General features: G+C 42.1%; 1 protein-coding gene across 13 annotated transcripts in view; it reads right to left on the reverse strand.

The window, feature by feature from the left end:
- The window catches only part of ppp1r12a (protein phosphatase 1, regulatory subunit 12A), a 191594-nt gene that overhangs the window by 93850 nt on the left and 73239 nt on the right, over nt 1–24505 (reverse strand). For all 13 annotated transcript variants that reach the window (XM_087996979.1, XM_087996986.1, XM_087996983.1 and 10 more), the window contains exons 2-3: nt 6809–6939; nt 560–678 (exon numbers count right to left, since the gene is read on the reverse strand). In XM_087996979.1, coding sequence (XP_087853105.1) covers nt 560–678; nt 6809–6939 — 250 coding nt within the window. The remainder of the gene's footprint in view (nt 1–559; nt 679–6808; nt 6940–24505) is intronic.

The following is a 24505-nucleotide window of genomic DNA, read 5'->3' on the forward strand; positions in this document are numbered from 1 at the left end:
GCTTGGACTAAACTTCACAACTATGATTTTAGACACAATGTTGACTCCAGTTCAGTGTGACTGAACGGAACAAGATACCAATAAGTGCAATCTTAAAAAGCTGCAAGAAAGCAAGGTGTTAAAAACAGAAAATGAAGAATATATTAAGTAGATTTTCGCAGATATAGCATTTATGGAGAAAAACAAAATTAATGTTTCAAGGCGGTGATCTTTTAACAGAACCTTCTGACAAAAGGTCATCAAACCAAAATAGTAACTCTACTTTGCAGACTACAGATTCTGCTAAACCCACTGAATACTTGGAGCATTTTCTGGTTTCCAGCTGGTGTTTTGTTCTGGAAATGAAAGGGATTTGGATTCTCTGTAAAGAACCTCAAAGAGAAAGGTTTTATGAATGCATTTTCCAGTCACAATTACAATTTAAGACTGCAGGATCAAAGAATTCCAATGATATTGAAATCAGCTCAAAACAGACATTTTTCCAGTGATCGCAGACAAGAAGTTGGCAGTAGCTACACAGTACTTTAAGAGATGCTTTTTCCCATGGCTCATCTCTTACCTTGCCTACTAATTTCTTCCTGCAAGAGTTCTTCCATGGCTTCTTCTTCAGCTATATCTAATGGAGTTTCTCCTTCACTGTTGACTGCAGCTACGTTTGCTCCATGACTAATTAAATACCTGCAAAATCATGTTTAAAAGAAACAGTATGACATTTCCATTAAATACTCACAAATATATGTTAATAATGCCAATAAGGTTTTAACTTAATTCTGATTTTATATTTAGAAACAAATCGGAGGACAAAAATAATTACCTTCAATTCAAGGCTGAATATCAGTGATGCAACAGCTTTATGACTCCGTGAATTTAATTCTAAAAGTTGTTTTTTTAGATTTTACCATAACGGAGACTGAACTTAAACTCAAGCAATACTTCTTGTTCAATTTCCTAAGCTGAAGGGATGGGGAGAGGCCACAGAAACAGAGGAACCTCAAAGCACATTTAAAGTGATCTAACACTCTGTGGTTGGTAAGACATTCAAGAACATCTGTTTCATAAATACAGTGAAATCACCATGAGTCAAATTCAGATTCCCCAAAATGTTAATTCCAGCAAAATTGTTAGCCATTCTCACTACAACAGGAAGTCCAATGGCAAGGTGCCTGTTTTAAGCCAATATTATGGAGTTATCAGAGTGAACCACCTAAACTCAGTTAACCACCTGATGAAGCAGCGGCGCTCCAAAAGCTAGTGCTTCCAATTAAACCTGTTGGACTGTAACCTGGTGTTGTGTCATTTTTAACTTTGCCCACCCCAGTCCAACACCGGCATCTCCAAATCATGACCAAAACTCAAGCAGCATTGACCAGAGTGGGGTCAAGTCACAACATCACAGGTAAGCTTTCAAACGACATCAAGATCTCTCTGCGAAAGGATGTTCAAGTCCTCGTCACAAAACAGAAATCCAAAAGCACTTGATTCAAGAAATTAACATAACAAGGGGAAAGCTACGTTATGTAGCAAAAAAACGGACAAGGGAATGGGAAAGTCTACCATTGAGCTTGTCAATCATTACGAAGCACAAAGCCATCTTAGACAGGGTGGCAAACAGGCATAGTCTCCAGCACAGAAGATGAGAATTGCTATTTTTCGAGGAGGATATTCTGGTCATGAATCAAAGCAAAAAACGCTCCCATCATAGGTACAATGCTGTAGGAAAAGGGAGTCTGTTCAAAATCTACCCCATTTAACACAGATAGCACCCCTCAACACAAAGAAAGATATTCACAGTGTGAAGACAGGACTTGACCTCCACAAGAACGGAGGAATGGTCAGTTGCACCACATTCATGTTCAGGTGCATTAGCAGCAGATTGAAGATGGTGAAACCAAGTACAATTTTCCCTCCAGTTCCTTGCCACAGGTGTTAACCAGCAACTATCATTCAGAAGGCAAGCTGTCCAATCAGTCTTGGTGCTGCTGAGCCATTTTAGTTGATGGACATGTATGCCCACCAAGCAGACTAAATTCATGGTCTTTGCACCCAGGTTTCCTCCAAGTGGTGATCAACACAAAGGAATATGGATTCATCGGCTGGGGAGAGTGGTGACAATCAAAACATTTCCTTACCCATGCTGGATGTGATGTCGTAAGACTTTGTGGGATTTGGAGCCACTGTTGCGCATTCCCAGGACAACCCTTAACTTACCAACTGGCTGTATACCACTATGCCACCACCTCTTATGTCTATGTTCCTGGGAAGACATGACACAGGGAGCAAGTGAGGACTGCAGATGCTGGAGATCAGAACCAAAAACTGTGTAGCTGGAAATGCGCAGGTCAGGCAGCATCCAAGGAGCAGGAGAATCGACGTTTCAGGCATAAGCACTTCTTCAGGAATGAAGGCAGGGAGTCTCCAGGTGGAGAGATAATTATCTCTTTACCCTGAAGGCTCCCTGCCTCTATTCCTGATGAAGGGCTTTTGCCCGAAACCTCGATTTTCCTGCTCCTCGGATGCTGCCTGGCCTGCTGTGCTTTTCTAGCACCACTCTAATCTTGACTCTGATCTCCAGCATTGCAGTCCTCACTTCTGACTCGGGTGGCCCATCTTGTTTAACTCCTTCAACACTGTTTAAAAGTTGTGAGTGGCTTGCTAGGCCATTCAGACAGCAGTTCGTGATTCAGCCAAATTAGTGAGAATCTACAATTCATTCCCAAAAAAGTAGACTTTTCTCAAAAGGAAATCAGTGAACCTGATGCATTTTCACAACACCAAACTTCTATTATTCAACTTTTAATTCTGAATTTCTTTAAAAATCCCATTACCACAATCTATTGCTGGCGATTCAACCACAGAGCATTATGTCAGTCTCGATTATTAGTCAGGCAACAACACATTATTGCTACAGTTCTAAAGAACCCTCGCCAGACCACACTTGGAATATTGTGTTCAGGCTTGGTCGCCTCATTATAGGAAAGCTTTATGTGCAAGCTTTAGAGAGACTGCAGAGGAGATTTATCAGGATGCTGCCTGGACTGGATAGCATGTCTTATGAAGAAAGGTTGAAGGAGCTGAGGTTTTTCTCATTGGAATGAAGGGTGAGAGGTGACTTGTTAGAGGTGTACAACATGAGAGGCACAGATAGAATGAATAGTCAGAATTTTTCCTAGGGCATAAATGGCTATCACAAGGGGGCATAATTTTAAGATGACTGGAGGAAGGTTTAGGGAGGATGTCAGAAGTCAGTTCTTTACAGAGTGGTGGGTGCATGGAATGCACTGCCAGCTGTGGTAGGAGAGTCAGATACATTAGGGACATTTAAGCGACTCTTGGATAGGCACATGGATAATAGTAAAATGAGGAGTATGTAGGTTAATTTGAATTTAGAGTGGATTACAACATCAAGAGCTGAAGGGCCTGTACTGAGCCGTGTTCTAAGTTTATCAAAGGCCTTATTGAAATCCACACAGGCTACATGGACTATCCTGCCCTCATCAACCTTCCAGGTCACTTCAAAGAACTCTAACAAACTTGTGAGGTGCGATCGCCCACACTCAAAGCCATGCTGACTACTCCTTATCAAACAGTCTTTCCAAATGTATATCTTACCTCAATTTTTTCAAGTAACTTACCTACCACAGATTAAGGCCGACTGGTCGACATTTTTTTTTTTAAATTCACTTGTGGGGCTTTGGGCATCGCTGGCTGGCCAGCATTGATAACCTCCTATTTGTCCTTGAGAAGGTAGTGTTGAACTGCCTTCTTGAATTGCTACAGTCTTGCTGTGGATTGACCCACAATACTGGTAGGGAGGAAATTCCAAAGGTTTTTTTTTGCAGCCCTTCTCAAATAAGAGCACAACATTCATTACCCTCCAGTCTTCCAGGGCCTCATCCATGGCTACAGCGATGCAAACATATTAGCTATGGCCCCCACAATTTCTTCTCTATCCTCTTGGATATATCTGGTCAGGACCAGATTTATCCACCTCATACATTCTAATACATCAAACACCACCCCCACTGACACATGGACTGTCGCCAAGATATCACCACCAACTTCACCAAGTTCCCAAGTCTTCATTTATTTCTCCACAGTAAACATCACCTGCAGTTCTACTCATGTCCACTTTGGTCCTTGAGGGGTTCCATTCTCTCTCGAGTTATTGTTTTTCCTTTGATACAATTAAAGGAACTTTTTGGATTCACCTTAATTTTCTCAGCCAAGGTTATCCCGTTTCCTCTTTGCACACTCCTGATTTCCTTTTCAATAAACTCTTGTATCACTTATATACCCCCAGGGATTCCCTTATTCGCAGCTGCCTGTACCTGAGCCATATCTCCTCCTTTTTTCTGGTCAAAGCCTCAATATCTCAACATCCAGGATTCTCGACTCCTGTCAACCTTGCCTTTCACTCTCATAGGAACACACAAACCTTAAACTCGAGCTATCTCACTTTTCAAAGGCCTCCCACTTTCCTTTGGCTGCAAACAAAATACTCCAACTAGCCGCTGCACGCTCCTGTCCAATTCCATCAAAATTCAGCTTGCCCCAATTTAGAACTTGAACCTGCGGACCAGTTTTGTCCCTCTGCATAACTATTTTAAAATTAATAGAATTATGGTCACTGGTCCCCAACTGCTTCGTAACCTGACATGCCTTATTTCCAAAGAGTAGGTCAAAATTTGCCCCTTCCCTAAAAGGATGCTATATAATGCCTGAGGAAACTTTCCGGAATGCTCTTAAATTCCATCCCATTCCAGTCCTTCACGCGATGATAACCCCTGTCTACGTTAGGAAAATTAAAATCCTCTATGACAACCCTATTGCTACTGCACGTCTCCCAATCTCCCTGCATAGTTGTTCCTCTAATTCCCGTTGACTATTTGGGGGCCTATAGTACAACCCCAAATATGTCACCAACCTCATCTTATTCCTTAGCTCTACCCACAAAGCCTCACTGGATGATTCTTCAGTTATTTCATCTAACTACTGCGATACTCACCTTAATCAAAAATGCAACTCCCACTTCCTGCTTTCTACCACCTCTGTCCCACCTAAAGCACCTGCACCCTGGCACATTAAGGTGCAAGTCCTGACCCTCCCTCCATCCTGTTTCTGTAATGGCAAGAAATAACCCAGCCCCATGTACTTATCCACGCCCTGTGTTCATCGGCTGTACCCATCAACCCTCTTGCATTGATTTGGTCTCCACAGATTCATCACCCTCTGCCTCAAGAAATTTCTCCTTAATTCAGTTCTGAAAGTTCACCCTTTCACACTCAGGCTGTGCCATAAGGTCCCTGTCTCTCTTACTAAGGGAAGCATCTTTCCCACATCCACTCTATCCAGGCTTCTCGGTATTCTGCAAGTTTTAATCAGAATCCTCCCTCATCCTTCTCAACTCCATTGAGTTCAGACCCAGGGTCCTGTATCCTTAGATACAGGGCCCAGAAGTCCTCTCAATATTCCAAATGCCATCTGACACAACCTTATACAGCCTCAGCAATACATCTCTGCACTTATATTCTAGCCGTCTTGAAATGAATGCTAACATGGTATTTGCCCGAACTGCCAACTGAAACTGCACGTTAGCCTTGAGAATCCTGAACACGATGCACAATTCCCTTTGTACTTGAGATTTCCAAAGCCTTTCCCTGTTCTGAAAATAGGCTGCACCTCCAATCTGGATTAGTCGTGCTCAAAGAGCACAGCAGTTCAGGCAGCATCCAAGGAGCTTCGAAATCGTCGTTTCGGGCAAAAGCCCTTCATCAGGAAATCTTCCTACCAAAGTGCGTAACATCACACTTTGCCAAACTGCATTCCATCTGCCAGGTCGTTGGCTATTCTCCTAGCTCGTTCCAAGTTCTTGGGAAGCCTCCCTGCTTCCTCAACACAACTTGCCCCTCCAACTATCATTGTGTCATCTGCAAACTTAACCCTCAGTTCTTTTGTCCAGATCGTTAATGTATGATGTGAATAGCTGCAGTCCCAACACTGACATCTCCAGAGATTGTTACTTCCTCAAAGATTTTGAACAAATTTGTGGGCAGAACATCTACTTGACAAAGCCATGCTAATTTTGCCCCATTTTACCATGAACTTCCAAGTACTCCACAAAATCATCCTAAATAATGGATTCCAAAATCTTATTTACGACCGTGGTCAGACTACCTGGCCTGTATTTTCATGCCTTCTGCCTCCTTCCCTTCTTAAACAGGAATGGCTCTTATGATATAGGGTGCTTTTAGCATAGTCATAGATTCCTAAGTATTCCTAGGTCCATTATCACATTATGCAGGCCACACTCAGCATAGTTAACCCATTTTCTCATTGCTAGCTCTTATCATTTATTCAGCTTTTCCCTTCTTGTGGCCTGCTACCCATGTAATTTCCTTCTTTACGTAGCCCTTTCATGTCTCCCTCATTTTCAATTCTGCCCACTCACCCACCCTATTCAGCATGAATACTATTAACATTTCTGATCAACAGTCACTTGACTTGAAATGCGAAACTAGGCTTTTTCTCCAAGATTCTGCCGGACCCGCAGGTTTTGCAGGAATTTATTTTTGTTGCAGATTGAGAGCAACTTGGGTATTTCATAGGAAATCACAAAACTAGTTTTGTTGTTCCCAACTATGAGGGCATCATGATCCCAATCTGAGACCCAGAGCCCTTGAAAGTCAGTTACATAGTTGTTTAAATCCAGGAGAAGACTTCCAAGTCTTTGGTGCCTGAAGTAGCATAGAAGAATGACAAGGAAAGCAAAATAATAAAACAAACCTATATAGAGAAGTTGTCCACTTACTCTGCTATGTCTGCATATCCACAGGAAGCAGCAGCATGTAATGGTATCCAACCTTCATTGTCTGGCTGATTAATATTTGCAGAATGTTCCACTAGGAATTTCACCATATCCAGATTATCATCTATACATGCCTATAAAGAAAGAAATGAAAAATATTTTCATTCAATATTTGCTACAAATAGTAGGATTAAAAAAAAACTCAAGCACACCTTTTCACAACAGCATCTTAGAAGTACTCAGTGGTTATGCTTGGTGATAGGAGACAGAAGGTGGAGGTAAAAGGCTGTTTGTATAACTAGAGCTCAGTGCACAGCAAGGATCAGTGTTGAGTCCCTTCTCATTTGTGATATTCATACATAATGTAGATGAGAACGTGGGAAAAATGATAACATTTGCAGATGACACGTTGATTGACTGGGTGGTTAACAGAGGAGGCAATTCTTAGGCTACAGGAGGATATAAACAGATTGATCAGATGGGCAGATCAGTGGCACACAAGTTATCTCTGATAAACGTGAAGCAATGCTTTTTGGAAGAAGGAAAATGACAAGGGGGTACTCAATGAATGGCAAGAAGTTGGGAAGCTCAGATGATCAGTGCTCCCTTGAGGAGCTTGCTCACAGATTCCTAAAAATAGGTTTGCTTGGTGGAGCAGTTGAGACGGAATTCAGGACACTTGCCTTTATCAATGGTGACATGGATTATGGAAAGAGAGGGTGTCATGCAGAGCTGTGGTTGCGCCACAGCTGTCAGTGTGTGGGGCTCTGGTTGCCATAATACTGGAGTGGGACTGCAGTGGAAGTGGTGTAAGAGGAGATTCACCCAGATAATTGCTTGGGATGTAACGTTGTGTTGCAGGGAAGAGGCTGGATAAGTTCAGGTTGTTTTCTTTGGAGTGGAGAAGGGACTTGATACTAGCGCATTACATTGAGTGGCATGGACAGGGTGCACAAAGGGGATAGTTTCCCTTGGTTGAACAGTCAATATCAAGAGGGCGCATTTTTATGAAAGGCAGGTGGTTTAGAGTGAATTTGAGGAAAGTTTTTCATTCAGTGTGGTGGAGATCTAGAATGCACTGCCTGGAAGGGTGGTTTGGACAGGAAAGCTGAAGTACCATAACATTTTGTGTCACTAGACTGCTGTAGACAGTCAAGTACTTCCTTAAAAAAAACAACAAAGCTCCCCAGCTCTTCATGTCTCTGTTATAAACCCTCATTAAAATGCATGCAAACAAAACAGACCTGCAGGCTCTTGGGCACTACACCTCCCAAAGCTGACAAATGCAATTGTACAAATGATCAATGACCTGCCTCACTAATTAAAGTGAAATTATGAAACAAATTCAAGTTTACATTACACATTGTTCTTTGCACTTGTGATAAAAAACAGGAAGAGATTTCTTATACTCAAAGAGCAAAAGAGTTTTTTTTTCCAGACAACATAACTAAGCTATGGAGTGAAGTAACCAAGTGAAAAAGATGCAGAGATGCCAGTGTTAGACCGGGTTGCACAAAGTCAGAAGTCACACCACACAAGGTCCAACAGGTTTATTTCAAATCACAAGCTTTCAGAGTGTTGCTCCTTCACAGGGAGAATGTGCAAACTCCACATAGACAATTGTCAGAGGCTGGAATTGACCCGGATCCCTGGCGCTGTGAGGCAGCAGTGCTAACCACTGAGCCATCGTGCCACCCATCTCCTGTACACTCCTCATTCTCATGACCCTATGTCTACAGTTGTGCAACATTGTCAAATTTCCATCATATATCTGGGCTAAATCACAGAGAACAGCCTGTCAAAATTCAAAAATCAAATTCTTGCAGTCACGTAAACAGCTGCTGCCAGCATCAAAACTTGCAGCAAGTCCCTGTTCCATGATCACTCCTGTGCTTGCTGAACTATATTGGCTTTCAATCAAGCAACATCTTCATTTTAAAAATCTGATCTTTATTTTCAAATTCCCTCAAACGACAGCAAGGGAACAGCAAGGCAGTTCCAAGTCAGTACAGTATGGCTTGAAGGGGAAGTTGTGGGTGATGGTATACCCAGGTTTCGAAAATGCTGTCAAAGGAAAGAAAGTTGCTGCAGTGTATTTGGTTGGTGATACATGACATCATGCCATGAACAGAATGAGAACTTGTTTCCATAGGAAACGAATGCTTTTAATATTCAAAAGTAGCTTTACTCCAATCTGCCAGCATCACAGCTTTGTTTTTTTGTGTTCAACTCTCAAGTATCACAAAAACTTCACTTAGAATTAAGCTGTTTTAAGAATGCATTCTATGAACAGATATTTAGGATAAAAGACAGTGCGCATTGGATACCAGCCTTGCACCAATGGGATTTGATGCAGTTTCAGGCCAAACCAGTGGCAAGTCTGATGACTACTGCCTGGAGACAAACCAAGTTTCAGCAGTCTTTCAACCCTCACTTTAGTAGTCTTGATCCAGTTCTGAATTGACGTTGGCACTCGGCTCAACCTTTCACAGAAGCCAGAGTGAGCAGCATGGGAAAACAAAGTAAAAACTGCCAGTTGTATGAAGTAGATCTGGCACATTTTTGGAAAGGAATAAAATGAGCTTTATTCTTCAGGTTATCAAGTTATATCTTACATGGGAGAATTTGTTTTGCTGATGATCTAAAAGTTGCACTGTTCTTTTTAGAATCAAAAAAGCTGTCCGACTTCAACTGAACTAAGAGAAGGAAACAGAACTCTGAAATATCAGCCACAACTGAAAGGTGGAGAGACTTGATGGGCTAAATGGCCTCATTCTGTTCCTGCATCTGATGGTCTAAATTAAAGAATTCAAATTACTCCATTCCACAACAAAATATCAGTGGCTATAACATTTGCAATTATTCAGAGGAGCTAAGTATGCAAAAAAAGTCAAAGCTGTTTTGCAGCTAAAAATCTAAAGGTTAATGCTGTATCACTGTGTTACTATTGAGATCTGTTGAAGGTTCATCCTGTTTGCTATAGTTACCTCAACAGGAATATCTGTGGTGTATTTTTTTTAAAGGGTACTTGTGTTGTGTGTGTCAAATCCATTTTATGAAACATTTTCATGGAATGAGGCTTGCTCTGATGAATATATTAAAATCAAGCCATTACTTTATCTTGGTTTTTCAAACTCTCCGCTGCCTTGTCCTTCCCTATCTTCAATCGCCAACCCCATGATCCACCAAGATATTTGCGCACCACTAACTGCCTCTTAAGCACCTCAAATTTTAATCACCATCATTGAGACCCTGTCCAGACCCTAATTCAGTTGGACGGAATCTTGTGGGACAAGGTTTACCACGTATTTGGAAAGGCAAGGACTGATTAGGGATAGTCGGCACTGCACTACACACACAGGATATCAAGTCTCATGAACTTGACTGAGTTTTTTTGAAGTAGCAGAGGATTGATGAGGATAGAGCAGTGGGCGTGATCTGTATGGACTTCAATAAGATCTTTGACAAGGTTCCTCACGGTAGACTGGTTAGCAAGGTTAATCACCTGGAATACAGGGAAAACTAGCCATTTGGATACAGAACTGGCTTGAAAGTAGAAGACAGAGGGTGGTGGTGGTGAAGGGTTGCTTTTCAGATTGGAGGCCTGTGTCCAACAGTATGCCACAAGGAATAGTACTGGGTCCACTACTTATCATGTAAATGATTTGGATATGAACATAGGAGGCATAGCTACTAGGTTTATAGATGACACCAAATTGGAGGTTTTGTGAACAGCGAAAGTAACCTCAAAGTACAGAAGGATCTTCATCAGATGGGCTAATGAATAAAGGAGTGGCAGATAGAGTTTAACTGAGCTAAATGAGAGGTGCTGCTGTCGCCCTGTTTCCCTATCCCCAATCAGTCGAAGCAAACACTCAGTATGATTTTACCTCCACCTTTATTCTGGGCCCTGGAGAGAGAAAGAATGATGGCCCATGTGCACAGAGACACGAGTCCTTGGTCTTCTCTCAAACAGCAGATTCTTAATGAATTACATAGTCACTTACAGGGAGCAGCATCCAAATAAGGCAACATTTAAATTGATTGGGTGACCATTACTATCAGTGAGCATTGACAATAAAGATTAAACAAGCTGGCACTATACAATGGATGTTCTTAACCTTATGACCTGGCATGACATAACGGATGCTTTCCACCTTGTTAACCCACTACCCCTGCCTCCAGCACCTCATTGTTTACTGCAAGTTCTTATGTGGTCAGTCATGCTAGCTGAGCCTTTGTCACACAACCCAAAAAACTTAAATCTTTCCCTTTCTCCTCATGCCTTATATACTTTCTCGCTGCATTTTGGAAAGGCATTATACACTTCATGGTAAGGTCTTGACGAGTGTTGCTGAACAGAGATACCTTGGAGTGCAAGTTCATTGTTCCTTGAAAGTGTAGTCACAGGTAGACAGGATAGTGAAAGCGTTTGGTATGCTTGCCTTTATTGGTCAGAGCTTGAGTAAATGAGTTGAGAGTCATACTGCGGCTGTACAGAACATTGGTTAGGCCACTTCTGGAATACTGCATTCCGTTCTGGTCTCCCTGCTATCGGAAGGATGTTGTGCAACTTCAAAGGGTTCAGAAAAGATTTACAAGGATGTTGCCAAGGTTGGAAGGTTTGAGCTATAGGGAGAGGTTGAATAGGCTGGGGCTGTTTTCCCTGGAGCGTCGGAGGCTGAGGGGTGACCTTATAGAGGTTTATAAAATCATGAGGGGCAAAAGTGGTGCACAAAGTTGTTCCCCCAGAGTGGGGAACTCCAAAACTAGAGGTCTTAGGTTTAAGTTAAGAAGGCAAGGATTTGAGAGAGACCTAAGGGGCAATATTTTCACTCAGAGGATGGTGAGTGTATGTAATGAGTCACCAAGTGGTGGAGGCTTGTATAATTAGAATATTTTAAAAAGCATCTAATGGGCATATGAATGGCTGTTGTCGTCATTATGGCTATCCCTCGTGGTCAAGGATGATGATCTTCATTCCGTTGATCTATTTGTGGGTTTTCAAGTGGCTTGAGTGTCCAATCTTGGCCTTGAAAGTTCTTCTACCTACAGGACAAGTAGTTCCAGTTGGTAGATCAGGCTTTGGTTGTTGCTGCCTCGCTTTCCATTTTCTTGTCTTTTCTTCTCATCCTGCACACTTGTCGGCTTTTAAAGTTGCTGTCCTTTCTCTGCTGATGGTTTGCCAGAGTTTTCTGTCCTTGGTACCGGTTTTCCAATTGTTGACGTCGATGTTACATATCTTCATGTTGGCTTTGAATCTCTTCTGTTGTCTGCCTCTTTTAAGTTTGCCTTCTTTCAGCTAGGAGTGGAAGATTTGTTTCAGATGTTCGACTTTCATCTGAACAGGTCTTCTCCATCTTAGTTGGTTCTTGATGGTGTAGGTTTTTGCTTCATTCAGCATGTGACATTGTTCTTCTATCTTCCCAACTGATATTCAAGATGTTTCAAACGCAACGTTGATGGAACTTTTCAAGTTACTTCAGATGTCGTTGGTTTGTTGCCCAAGTTTCTGTTGCATACAGGAACATTGTGATCACCACTGCTTTGTACACTGACATTTTGGTGTCTGTCCGGATACCACGATCATGAAAGACCCGAGTTTGAAGACGTCCAAAAGCTGTTTCAGTGCATTTAAGATGTTGGATCTCGTCATTAAGTTCTACATTGGAGGAGAGGTCACATTACTTTTTACTCTGATCTCCAGCATCTGCAGTTCCCACTTTCTCCCATTGGAGAGGTGACTTCTGAGATATGGAAAATGGTCCACATTTTCCAGATTTGTTTTGCCATGCTGAATTGATGGTTCTATCCAATTTGTCTCAGTTGCTGACAGTTGGTAGATGACCGGAGCCGTCTTGGAATTGATGGCAAGTCCAAGTTTCGTGTTTGCACAGTTCAAGGTAGTCAGAATCTGTTGTAGGTTGTTTTCTGAGAGAACTGCAACACTGTTGTCATCTGGTGATTGCAACTCGATGTGTACTCAGAGGGAACTCATCGATGTCTTGTTTTGGACTTGAGACGGGCAAGGTTTAAATGTCTGCCATCTGTTCAAGAGACAATTTCTATTCCTAGAATAGGTCGTCCGAGATGTGGATGATTGTCATAATAAAGATGGTGAATAAAGTTGGGGCAATCACGCATCCCTGTTTTACTCCTAATCTGACTTGAAAAGGCTCACAGTTACTGTTGCTGACCATGACTGGGGCGAGCATGCTATCGTGGAGTTGTCTCAGGATTCAAATGTACTTTTCAGAGCACCCGTAAGTGGACAGGACATCCCATAGGAGCTCCCTTGAGACTCAAAGTCTTTGAGGTTGATGAATGCCATGTACAAAAGTTGAAGTTGTCCACATTTTTCTTTAGATGACGCATAGTGAAGACCATGTTGATTATGCCACATGATGATCTGAAGCAAGCGTGTATCTACAGGAGGATCTTCTCAGTTAAAGCCTGTGATTCATGATGTGGGTGAGGATCTTTCCTGCTGTTGCTAACACAGAAATTCCACGATAGCTCCCCTTTCCTTTTGTAGATGGTAATGATTGCTGAGTCTCTCATGTCTGCTGATATGTCTTCATTTATCCAGATTTTGATGAGAAGTTGATGCAATTGGTAATAAAGCAGGTTACTTCCAATTTTGTAGACCTCGGCTGGTATTCCATTGAGTCCAGCAGGCCTTGTTGTTTTAAAGTTTTGATGGCCTCCTTGATTTCAAGTGTTGGTACTTTGCTGAGGGAGTAGTCAACTATTCAAAATGAAAAGGAAGAGTTGAGGGGGACATGGGCCAAGCGCTGGCAAATGGGACTCGATTAAGTTAGAATATCTGGTCGGTTTGGACAAGTTAGGGTGAAGCGCCTGTCTCCGTGCTGTACATCTCATTTGATGCTAACTCTGGAGTGAGTGAGTGAGTGTGTCATTAAAACTGGCTTCCTATTTTAAAGGATACAAAAGGATATACGGTCTTTGAAATTACAGCAAACTGATCAGAACGATACAAGAACTCAAATGTTAAATCAGAAGGTCGGATAGCAATGCCTTGGCTTACATTTTTGCATTTAAAAACTTAAATGATGATTTGATACAAGTGTTTAAAGTGATAGTTTCAATACAGACAGAAAAATAAATAAATCTTCTGGTAGTGGAATTCATTGAATGGAATAATCTTAAAATTAGACTCAAACTGCATAGATATGGAACAAACGAATACTTCCCTCCATTTAAAGCAAGAGAAATTGACCTCAAACATGAACTCTCTCCAGAGGTGCTATCTGATCTGCTGTGCATGTCCAGCATTTTCAGTTTGTATCACGACTTATGAAAATTCTTTAGTGGGAAATACACATGACAGGCAAAGTCAGATTTAACTGCCCATCAAGCACTGGTGGTGATCTGCCTTCTTGAACCACTGCACTTCATGTGGTACCCAGACTGCTTTTAGGAAGGAATTTGAGGATTTTGACCTGGGGACAACAGACGATCAGCGACATAGTTCCAGTCAGGATGGTAAGTAACTTGGGGCGGGCAACTTGGTGGTGGTGGTATTTTCACGCAGCTGCTGATCTGGTCCTTCAAGGTGGTAGAGATTTTGAAGGTGACCAATGATTCAGCAAGTTGCTACAGTGCATCTTGCATTTGGTACACACTGTTGCCACAACGTTATAGTGGGAGTGGTAAATGGGATGCAATCATGCAGGCTACTTTGTCCTAGATGGGCAATTCCCAGAGTGTTTATGTACTGTGTCCATCTAGAAAAGGAGAAACTTCTCTAATGAACTCCTGATATGTGCCTTGTAGATAGTCAACTGGCTTTGAGGAGTCAGAAGCCAAGTGATTCACCACAAAAATTCCAGCCTCTGACCTGCTCCTCTCATCAAAAGATTTCTAGAGCTGGTCCACTGCAATTTCTCATTAATGCATCCACAGCCCTCAACCAAGGTGATTGACCATGAGGGATGCAGCAATGCTAATGGTTAGATTCTCTAGTGTTGGTGATAAACATTGTTTAGCAGTTGTGGTGGTGAATGATACTTTCCACTTTGCAATCCAGATAATCATTGGACAAAGTCAACAAAAATACACATAATTCACTACATATGTACAAGCAGCCACGATTGAGAAAACTACAACAGACAGCACAAAAAAATGCAACTGTGCTGAACAATCAAGTTCTGGCTACATATAGGCGTATTCATTGCTCCTCTGCTTTGACAATTCATAAGCTTAAAACAAATGATAATTATGGTTCGATTTTCTTTATTCCTGGCCGCAGGAGCAGATTAGGTAAAAAACAATGACTGCAGATGCTGGAAACCAGATTCTGGATTAGAGTGGTACTGGAAAAGGACAGCAGTTCAGGCAGTATCCAAGGAGCAGTAAAATCGACGTTTCGGGCAAAAGCCCTTCATCAGGAATACAGGCAGAGTGCCCAAAGGGTGGAGAGATAAAAAAAAGACCGAGATTGTTGCACTTCGGCGGCTCGGCTTGGACTTGTTGGGCCGAAGGGCCTGTTTCCACACTAAGTAACCTAATCTAATCCAAAACCAAGGGTAAATCACTATTGTTACTTTGCACACCTCAGAACATGGTCTTATTCAGAACAATATATTTTCAATCAATTTCATAATCTAACATGACTCAATTTGTTTGTGCCTTCACTAAGAATTGGCTCATTACTTTCTGCCCCTCTATTATTCAGGTTTGAGACTTAACATCAATTTTACAATTTGAGTAAAGTTTACAAAGAACCCACTTTCTCGGATTCAAGTTCAATATAACAGAGAAGGAATTGCCAAGAGGTTTAAATAGGGACCGTTCAATAGAATACTTAGATAATGCCTTTAACAAGAACCAGATATTCCAAAACACTTAAGTACTTTTGAAGTGTAAGTCATCATTGTAACATCTTGCCTCTAAATTCTGAGCTACATAACAGCTGCATATTTCATTTGTGCATTGTGCAGTCTGTGTATTTCACTACTGTCTCAACACCAAGGACTGGAGATTAAAATGATCCTTTTATTCCTGCAATTGACAAGAGGAACATGCAAAGTTTGGTTCATGGGTTTTAAGCTGCTGGTCTAGCAAGTTGCACAAGTGTTCATCCACAGATGGAGCAAGTCTAATCCCTCCAGCGTCAAAGGGGATTAATTGGGCACGTTCCAAGCAGCAATCGCCAAAGTGTAAAATATCAAGTTGATTGCAATCTTTGTTACAAGAAATTCAGCCATCAAAAAAATTAAAAAGTATTTTGGGGTAAAATTAGCCGATCCTAGTAAGGACTTGGATTGGTCTTGGAATCTCTACATTAAAAAAAGTGTAAACAAGATTTCAGGGTTCCCATGCCTGATTCCCCATATTTTCACTCCCTTTCAATTTCAAGACTCTCCAGAACTAAATCACACAAATGTGGATTTTTCCAGCTCCACACAGAATACAGTTGCCCCTACCCACCTGTGCTTTATTTAATGTCTTTAGGGGTACAAAATCTCTATCAGCAAATGAGAGATCCAGAGAAGTGGGGCCATATGAGAATGCCTAAACTCCTATACTTTCCATCCCATATTATCTTAAGCCCTGGACATCAAAAACATAGGTCAATAACAACCTTGAATATACAGCCCTCTGTGGTGGAACACTGCAAAGGCAATGCTCGGAGTGAAATTTCTCCTCATTCAGCTAAATATGGCTGACTCCTTATTCAGAGAGTGTTGCATTCTCAACTGCCCAGCCAGGGAAACAACCTTCAAACATCGATTCTGTCAAGACGAAAGGGTGAGCTCACGGTGGCTTGTTCTTCAAAGCTCCAGAGACTACTGGCTCAACCTCTCTCTCCTCAAAACAGCTTTCAGCTCAAGTCAAGCAAATCACACTGACCAAAACAAATTGCATTTACATGGCCTATTTAATGTCACAAAACAGCTCAAGCTGCTTCCATCGGGCCTGAGAAAATATCAACTTACAACAGATGATCTTGGGAGCAAATTGTTGGTCAAAGAGGATGACTGAAAGGAGCACCTCAACAGCAGGAACAAAGGTAGAGAGAGAATCAGGAAATAAGAGGTGCATGTAGTTAAAGGAACGCAGTAATTGTTAAGTGATTTCAATGTACTATTAGATTGAGTAAATCTAATGAGCACCAATGCTTTGGAGGGCACAAACTATTTTACATCTAGTACAGGTCGACAACCCTTTATCTGAAATGAGAAAAGCTCTGAAAGCACAGGTTTTTTGAAGTTTTTTTTCTCATTAACAAGCTTGTTTGGCTTGCAGTTAACCTAACTCCACACCCAGTCGGTGTGTGTCATTCAGATGGTGGGTGTGGGTGTGGTGGCAGCACAGGCAGGCCTCAATTCTGTCTCAGGGTCCATATTACTCAGTCTTACTGAAGAGTCGGCTCCTCACTAAGACTTTTTTAAAATTTCACTGTCAAACTGTCACTTCTGAAATTCAAAAAATTCTGAATTCTGAAAACCAGCTGGTCCCAAGCATTTTGGATAAGATTGTGCACTATACAGTATAATGCAATAAGGACAAACAAATAACCTTGATGTAAACTAAGTAAGAACAAAATTCCTACTTAAAGTTAGCGACCATAGTATGATAAAATTTTACAAGTTTGAAAAATGTTGGTCAATTTGAAAGAAAGGTCTTAAATATTAAGTAAGGCAATTATGAATATAGGAGGAGGAAATTGCCTGTGGTATATTGTGCAACGAAGCAGTAGATTAGCATTTGCTGGTGTTTTAAATAATAAGTACTTGGTTTGCAAAAATCAAAACATTCCTTTCAAACAAGTCTCCCCAACAGGAGAAACAAGACCACCAGGGTTAAAATGATCAAGATCAAAGGAGGGGGCATATCAGGTTTCCAAAATTGCTGCAAGCTTGAAGATTGGGAAAATTTTACAATTCAGCCATGAACGATCAGGAAACGAAGCGGGAGAATAGAATAATATAAAACAGAAAAAAATAAAAGGGACGGTAAAAGCATTTACAGGTATGCAAGAGGGGCAATCGCGTCCATTAAGACAGAAACAGGAGATTTTATAGCAGAAAAGAGGAATGGTAGAGAAGTACGGTAGTTAAAAATCACAACGCCAGGTTAAATTCCGACAGGTTTATTTGGAAGCACTAGTTTTTGGAGCGCTGCTCCTTCATCAGACAGAATTTATAGCAAAGGCTTCCAGTGTGATGTAACTGAAATTACATATTGAAAAAGACCTGGATTGTTTGTCAAGTCTCTCACCTTTTAGAACGAACACATTGGTTTCAGTTCTTTCATAACTAAATCACAGAATTTTTATTAAAAGTTGCATGCTCAAGTGAACTTTATCAATTGGTGTCATGTCAGCCTAGATAATGCATTGAAGGTATGAGGTGCCCTGAGAGAGACTGTCTGTGCCACAATGATCAGACTGATTCTAATCTATAAAACAGATTTACTGAATCTTACATGGATTAATGCCGTTTTTGAGCAAAAAAGACAATGAAATTCTGCAATTACAAATTCACCCCAAAAACTTGTGTATGTGTGCATGTGTGTGTGTTGATGGGGGAGCAGGAGTTGAGTGTCTGTTAATGCGTGTATGCATGCGAGTGAATGTAAAGGGGCATACGTCAGAGTGTGCATGTGAGTGATAGTGTGTTTGAGCATATGAAAGGGCGAGGGCGAGGGCTGCAATGGGGTCACCTGTAGTGCGACATGACCCCAAGGTTCCGGTCGAGGCCATTCTTTGGGTACTGAACTTGGCTATCAGCCTCTGCTTGGCTACTTTGTGTTGTTGCCTGTCCCGAAGTCCGCCTTGGATGACCATCACCCGAAGGTCCGAGGTCAAACTTGGACATCCAGGTGACCATCCTCCAAGGCGGATTTCGGGACAGGCAACAACACAAAGTAGCCAAGCAGAGGCTGACAGCCAAGTTTAGTACCCATGGAAGTTTAGTACCCTGGGTTCATGTCACACTACAGGTGACCCCATTGTATTATAGGCAGACAGGTAGGCAGGCAGACACACAGGCAGGCAGGCAGACACACAGGCAGGCAGGCAGACACACAGGCAGGCAGGCAGAACTCCTTTACACATGCACAGACACAACTTCCCCCCCCAACACACACCCACATGCACACATATACAAGTTTATGGGGTGAATTTGTATTTGCAGAATTAAATTTTATTTGTCAAAAACTGCATGAATCAATATAAGAAATTGTAAATCCATTTTTTTGATTAGAATCTGTCTGATCATTGTGGTACAGTCTCACACAGGGCACCTCGCACATTAAAAGCATTCTCTGGATTGACATGACACCAATTGTTAAAGTTCACTTGACAATGTAACTTTTAAACAAGTTCTGCAATTTATTAGATTACATTACATTACAGTCTGGAAACAGGCCCTTCGGCCCAACAAGTCCACACCGACCCGCCGAAGCGCAACCCACCCATACCCCTACATTTACCCCTTACCTAACACTACGGGCAATTTAGCATGGCCAATTCACCTAACCTGCACATCTTTGGACTGCGGGAGGAAACCGGAGTACCCGGAGGAAACCCACACAGACACGGGGAGAATGTGCAAACTCCACACAGTCAGTCGCCTGAGGCGGGAATTGAACCCGGGTCACCGGCGCTGTGAGGCAGCAGTGCTTACCACTGTGCCACCGTGTCGCCCATATATAAGAACTGAAACCAACATGGTCATTCTAAAAGATGAGAGACTTAAACAATCCAGGTCTTTTGAACATATAAATTTCAGTTACATCACACTGTAAACCTTTGCTATAAATTCCCTGTGTCATGATCTTATACCCCACAACCACCTGATGGAGCAGCGTTCCAAAAGCTAGTGTTTCCAAATAAACCTGTTGGATGATAATCTGGTGTGCTCTTTTTAACTTTGTACACCCCAGCCCAACACTGGCATCTCCAAATCCTAAGTATTATACTTGTCTTCACAGAAGACAACATGAAGTCTCCCTGAAAGAATTAGGATACAATGGTCTATTAAGAGTACAAAACTGAACAACAGTAGTGTGAATGATAAGTAGGTTTTGCCCAGTGGGATACCACACAAGAATCAGTACTTGAGCCCCAGCCATTTATAAAGTACTTCAATGAGTGAACATGGAGGCCAACTGTAATATAGCTAAATTTGCAAATGATGCAAATCTTGGTGGGAATGAGTTGTGAATGGGAGGTAACAGGTTGGGGTAGGATGACACTTTGCACATCAAATATAATGCAGCCAAGTATTAGGTTCTCCACATGGGTAGCAGCAATTAAGTTGTAAAGCATTTCTTAATCCCCAGAAAGATTAGAATGTCTTGATATCCAAAGAACCCACATGACCTTGTTCCGAAGTCAGCGAAAGCCAGCATGCAGGTTCAGGAAGCAATTCAGAAAGCAAATGCTGTTGGCCTTTGTCAGGAAAGGATGTGAGCAGAGGATCAAATTGTGCTTCAATTGTGGGGAAAATTAGCAAGACCAAACCTGGAGTTTTCTATGGAATTCTCATCCCCTTTCCAACGACATCGTACTTGCCATCCAAAGTGGATAGCATAGATTCACCAGACTCATTCTTGGAATGGTGGAGCTGTTCTGTAAGGTACAATAGAGACTAGGCCTGTATTCTCTGGAGCTTAGAAACAAGAGACAACCTCAGAAACTTGTAAATTTCTAAAACACGTAGAATCAAACAGCATGAAAACAGGCCCTTCAATCCAACTCGTCTACGCCAATAGGTTTCCCAAGCTAAACTATTCCCACTTGCCTGCTTTTGGCCAACAGCCCTCTTAACCTTTTGCATTCATTTGACTGTCTAAATGTCTTTTAAGTGTTCTATGTGTATCTGCCTCTTCCACTACTTCTGACAGTTCATTCCACATATGAACCCACCCTGTGTGAACTAAAGTGGCCCCTCACATCCATGCTAAATCTTTTTCCTGTCATCTCCTAGTTTTGGACTCTACCATCCTAGAGCAAAAACCTTTGCTACTCACCTTATCCCAATCCATCATGATTTTATTAACTTCTACAAAGGTAACCCCTCAACCTCATGATGCAGTGAAAGAAGTCCTAGCCTACCCAGCCTCTCCCTGTAACTCAAACTTTCCAGTCCCAATAACATCCCACTAAATATTCAGAAAAGATTCTCCAATCTAATAGTATCCTTCCTATAGCAGGCAGAGTGCTCCAGAAGTGCCCTCACCAATGTCCGGTAAAACCTCAACATGACATCTCAACTCCTATACTAGATGATCTGAGCAACGAAGGTCAACATACTAAATGTCTTAAACACCCTGTCTACCACAGATGCAACTCTCAAAGAACCATATACCTTAACACTACCTCAGGCCCCACCATTAACTGTTTAAGTCCTGATGTGAAGGTATTGATGTTGGACTTCAGTGAACAAAGTTAAAAATCACTAGCTAGCTACCTGACGAAGCAGTGCTCCGAAAGGTTGTACTTTCAAATAAACCTGTTGGACTATAACCTGGTGTTGAGAGATTTTTAACTCTAAGTCCTGCCCTTGTTTGCTTTTCTTCAAGTTAAAGTCCATCTGCCCCTCAAGCCAATGGCTCAATTGATCGAGATCTCTTTGTAATCTTAGATAAGCTTCTTCACTAATCAACTATACCACTAACTTTAGTGTCACCCACAAACTTACTAACAATGCCTCCTAAATTCTCATCCAAATCGTTTATACAAATGACAAACAACAGTGGACCCAGCACTGCTCCCTGCAGAACACCACAGGTCACAGGCCTCCAACCTGACAACAATCCTCCATCACCATCTGCTCCTGTCAAGCCAATTTTGTAGCTATGGGCAAGCTCTCTGAATCCCATGTGATCTAACTTTACTAATCATTCTACTATTCAGAACCTTATCTCAGGCTTTACTAAAGTCCATGCAGACATCAATTGCTCTGCCCTCATTGTTTTGGTTCCATCCTCAAAAAATTCAAATTAGTGAGATATGACTTTCCATGCACAAAACCATGCTGACAATCCCTAATCAGTCCCTGCCTCTCCAAATGCATTCAAGTCCTTTGTCTCAGAATCCTCTCCAACAACTTACCCATCACTGATGTCAGAATCACCAGTCTGTAGTCCCCAGCTTCTCCTTGCAGCCTTTCTAAAATTAAGGCACAATATCAGCCAGTCATCCAGCATCCCAGCCATGACTATAAATGACAAATCTCTCAGCTACAGGCCCCACAATATACCATCCCACAATGTCCTGGGATCACTGTCAGGTCCCAGGCATTTATCCACCTTTATGGTTTTTAAGACCTCCACTGCCCCCTCTTCTGTGACATGGACTGTTTTCAAGACATCAATACGTCTTTCCCTGAGTTCCCTCTTGCTGAGTCTCACAATGAAACACAGGCCATTTAGGGCAGAGACGAGGAGGAAAGTCTTCAGAGGTTAGTGAATGCCAGCAATTCTCTGTGAAGGCCACTGAAATTCAGTCACTAAATTCAATATGCACAAAGATGGATAGATATTCAGTTACTAATAATATCAAGGAATAGGGTATCAAGGTAAATGATCAGCCGTGACCCAGATCATGCAGTAGACTCCAGAAATTGAATGGCCAACGCATGCTACTAGGCTTCTACAGCAGAGCCTTGGGACCCAAAACGTTCAAGGCACTGCTGGCAACATTAGTGAATAAAATCAGGGGTGCTCACTCAGCCATGATCTCGACTTCAAAACTTTACAAAGGCTGGGGAGATTAAGGATTCAAATGGATGAGACCATGGAAATAACTTGAAGATAGGATGTAAAGGATTAAACTCAAAGCAGTGCTTAAACAGGAGCCATTGCAGATCAGGGAGCACAAATCACCATGAATGGAGGTCAGTGCAAATTGCAGTACTTATTTTGGGTGAGCTCAAATTTAAGAAAAGTCAAAGCCAAAAATGCATTACAGACATCGAGGGTAGGCGCGAATACCTGTGGATTCGCCGCCAATTAAGTGGGCTGCTTTGACCTGGATGATGTCAAGGCTCTTCAGTGATATTGCAGCTGCACTTATCCAGGTACATGGGGAGTTTAGTGGTACAAAGGCACGTATGGGGCTTTCAGCAACCAAGATAGGGAAGAAGTGAGTTGACGCTACAGATGATAGACATGGCATCAAGACTGCAAAAAAGCTCGATTCAGCATTACACAGTTGTTTGGGACATGGGGCAAAGCAGCTAGCAATGCTGGGGAATCAAAAAGAAAGGAGGGTTCACTGTTTACAATACACCATAAGTGTTTACAGTCTTTACAAGTAGAGGACATGTCTGCTCATGTAGTTCAGGTTTTTGGGCAAGAATAAAATTTTACTGAGCATAATTTACAGACTAGATTTTCAAGACAGCACGGTGGCTCAGTAGTTTGAACTGCTGCCTCACAGAGCTAGGGACCAGAGTTCGATTCTAGCCTCAGGTCAGCATGGGTTTACTTCGGTGCTCTGGTTTCCTCCCACAATCCAAAGATTTGCAGATTAGGTGAATTGGCCATGTTAAATTACCCATAGTGTTCAGGGATGTATAGGTTCGGTGCATTAGTCAGGGGTAAATGTAGAGTAATTGGGTAGGGGTATGGGTCTGGGTGGGTTACTCTTCAGAGGATTAGTGTGGACTTGTTGGGCCAAAGGCCTGTTGCCACACTGTAGTGATTCTATCAGTAAAATATTTAAACATAGAAAATAGATGTAGGAACAGGTCATCAAGCCCTTTGGCCCTCATATGCTTCACCATTCAATATGATCACCCGACAGTACATACTTGGTTTCCACATTCTTACTGAGGTAAAAACAATGACTGCAGATGCTGGAAACCAGACTCTGGATTTTCCTGAAGGGCTTTTGCCTGAAACGTCGATTTCGAAGCTCCTTGGATGCTGCCTGAACTGCTGTGCTCTTCCACATTCTTACTACCAAGTGAAGAAATTTCTCATTGTAATCCCAAAATATCTACCCCATATCCAGAATATCCTTCCTACATTTACCCTGTCAAACCATTAGTGTTCTAAGTTTCTGTGAAATCCCTCTACTCTTCTAAACTTCAGTGAATATAGTGCTAACAGATCCAGTTTCCCTTCATGTCAGTCCTGCCGCCCCAGGAATCAGACTGGTAAACTTTCACTGTACTCTCACCATTGCCAGAACATCCTTCCTCAGGTCAGGAAACCAAAACTATACACTATATTCCAGGTGTGGTCTTACCAAGGACCAGTTTAATTGCAGCAAGACATTGCTGCTTCTGTTCCAATCTCTACACAATGAAAAGCAACATACCACATGCCTTCTGCACTGCTGCACTTCCCCCTTTCCCATCCATCACCATTCAAAATAAATCCCAAGTCAGGGGAGGGTGCACGCACGCAAGTTGCCTTTGTGAATTGCAACACGCCACGGAGTATAGGCAGACCCACACGCTGTTAGGGAGAGAGTCCCTAAACTTGTCCCTGGTAACACTTAAGGAGTGGCATTATATTTCCAAGTCATGATGAGGAGTGTATGACAGTAGTGCTCCCACGCATCTGCTGCCATTCTCCTTATCGATGGAAGTGGTCATGGATTCGTAGTGCAACTTGTAGATGTACACACTGCTGCTGAGGGCCAGGTGGTGGAGCAAGTGAATATTTGTTAAAGTAATGCCAAAAAGGCTTTGCCATGGACGGCTCAAGAGTTTT

This window comes from Chiloscyllium plagiosum, unplaced genomic scaffold (assembly GCF_037043375.1).
Source record: "Chiloscyllium plagiosum isolate Xiang-an unplaced genomic scaffold, Cpla_swu_hap1 HiC_scaffold_19, whole genome shotgun sequence".
NCBI classification, from domain to species: Eukaryota; Metazoa; Chordata; class Chondrichthyes; order Orectolobiformes; family Hemiscylliidae; genus Chiloscyllium; species Chiloscyllium plagiosum.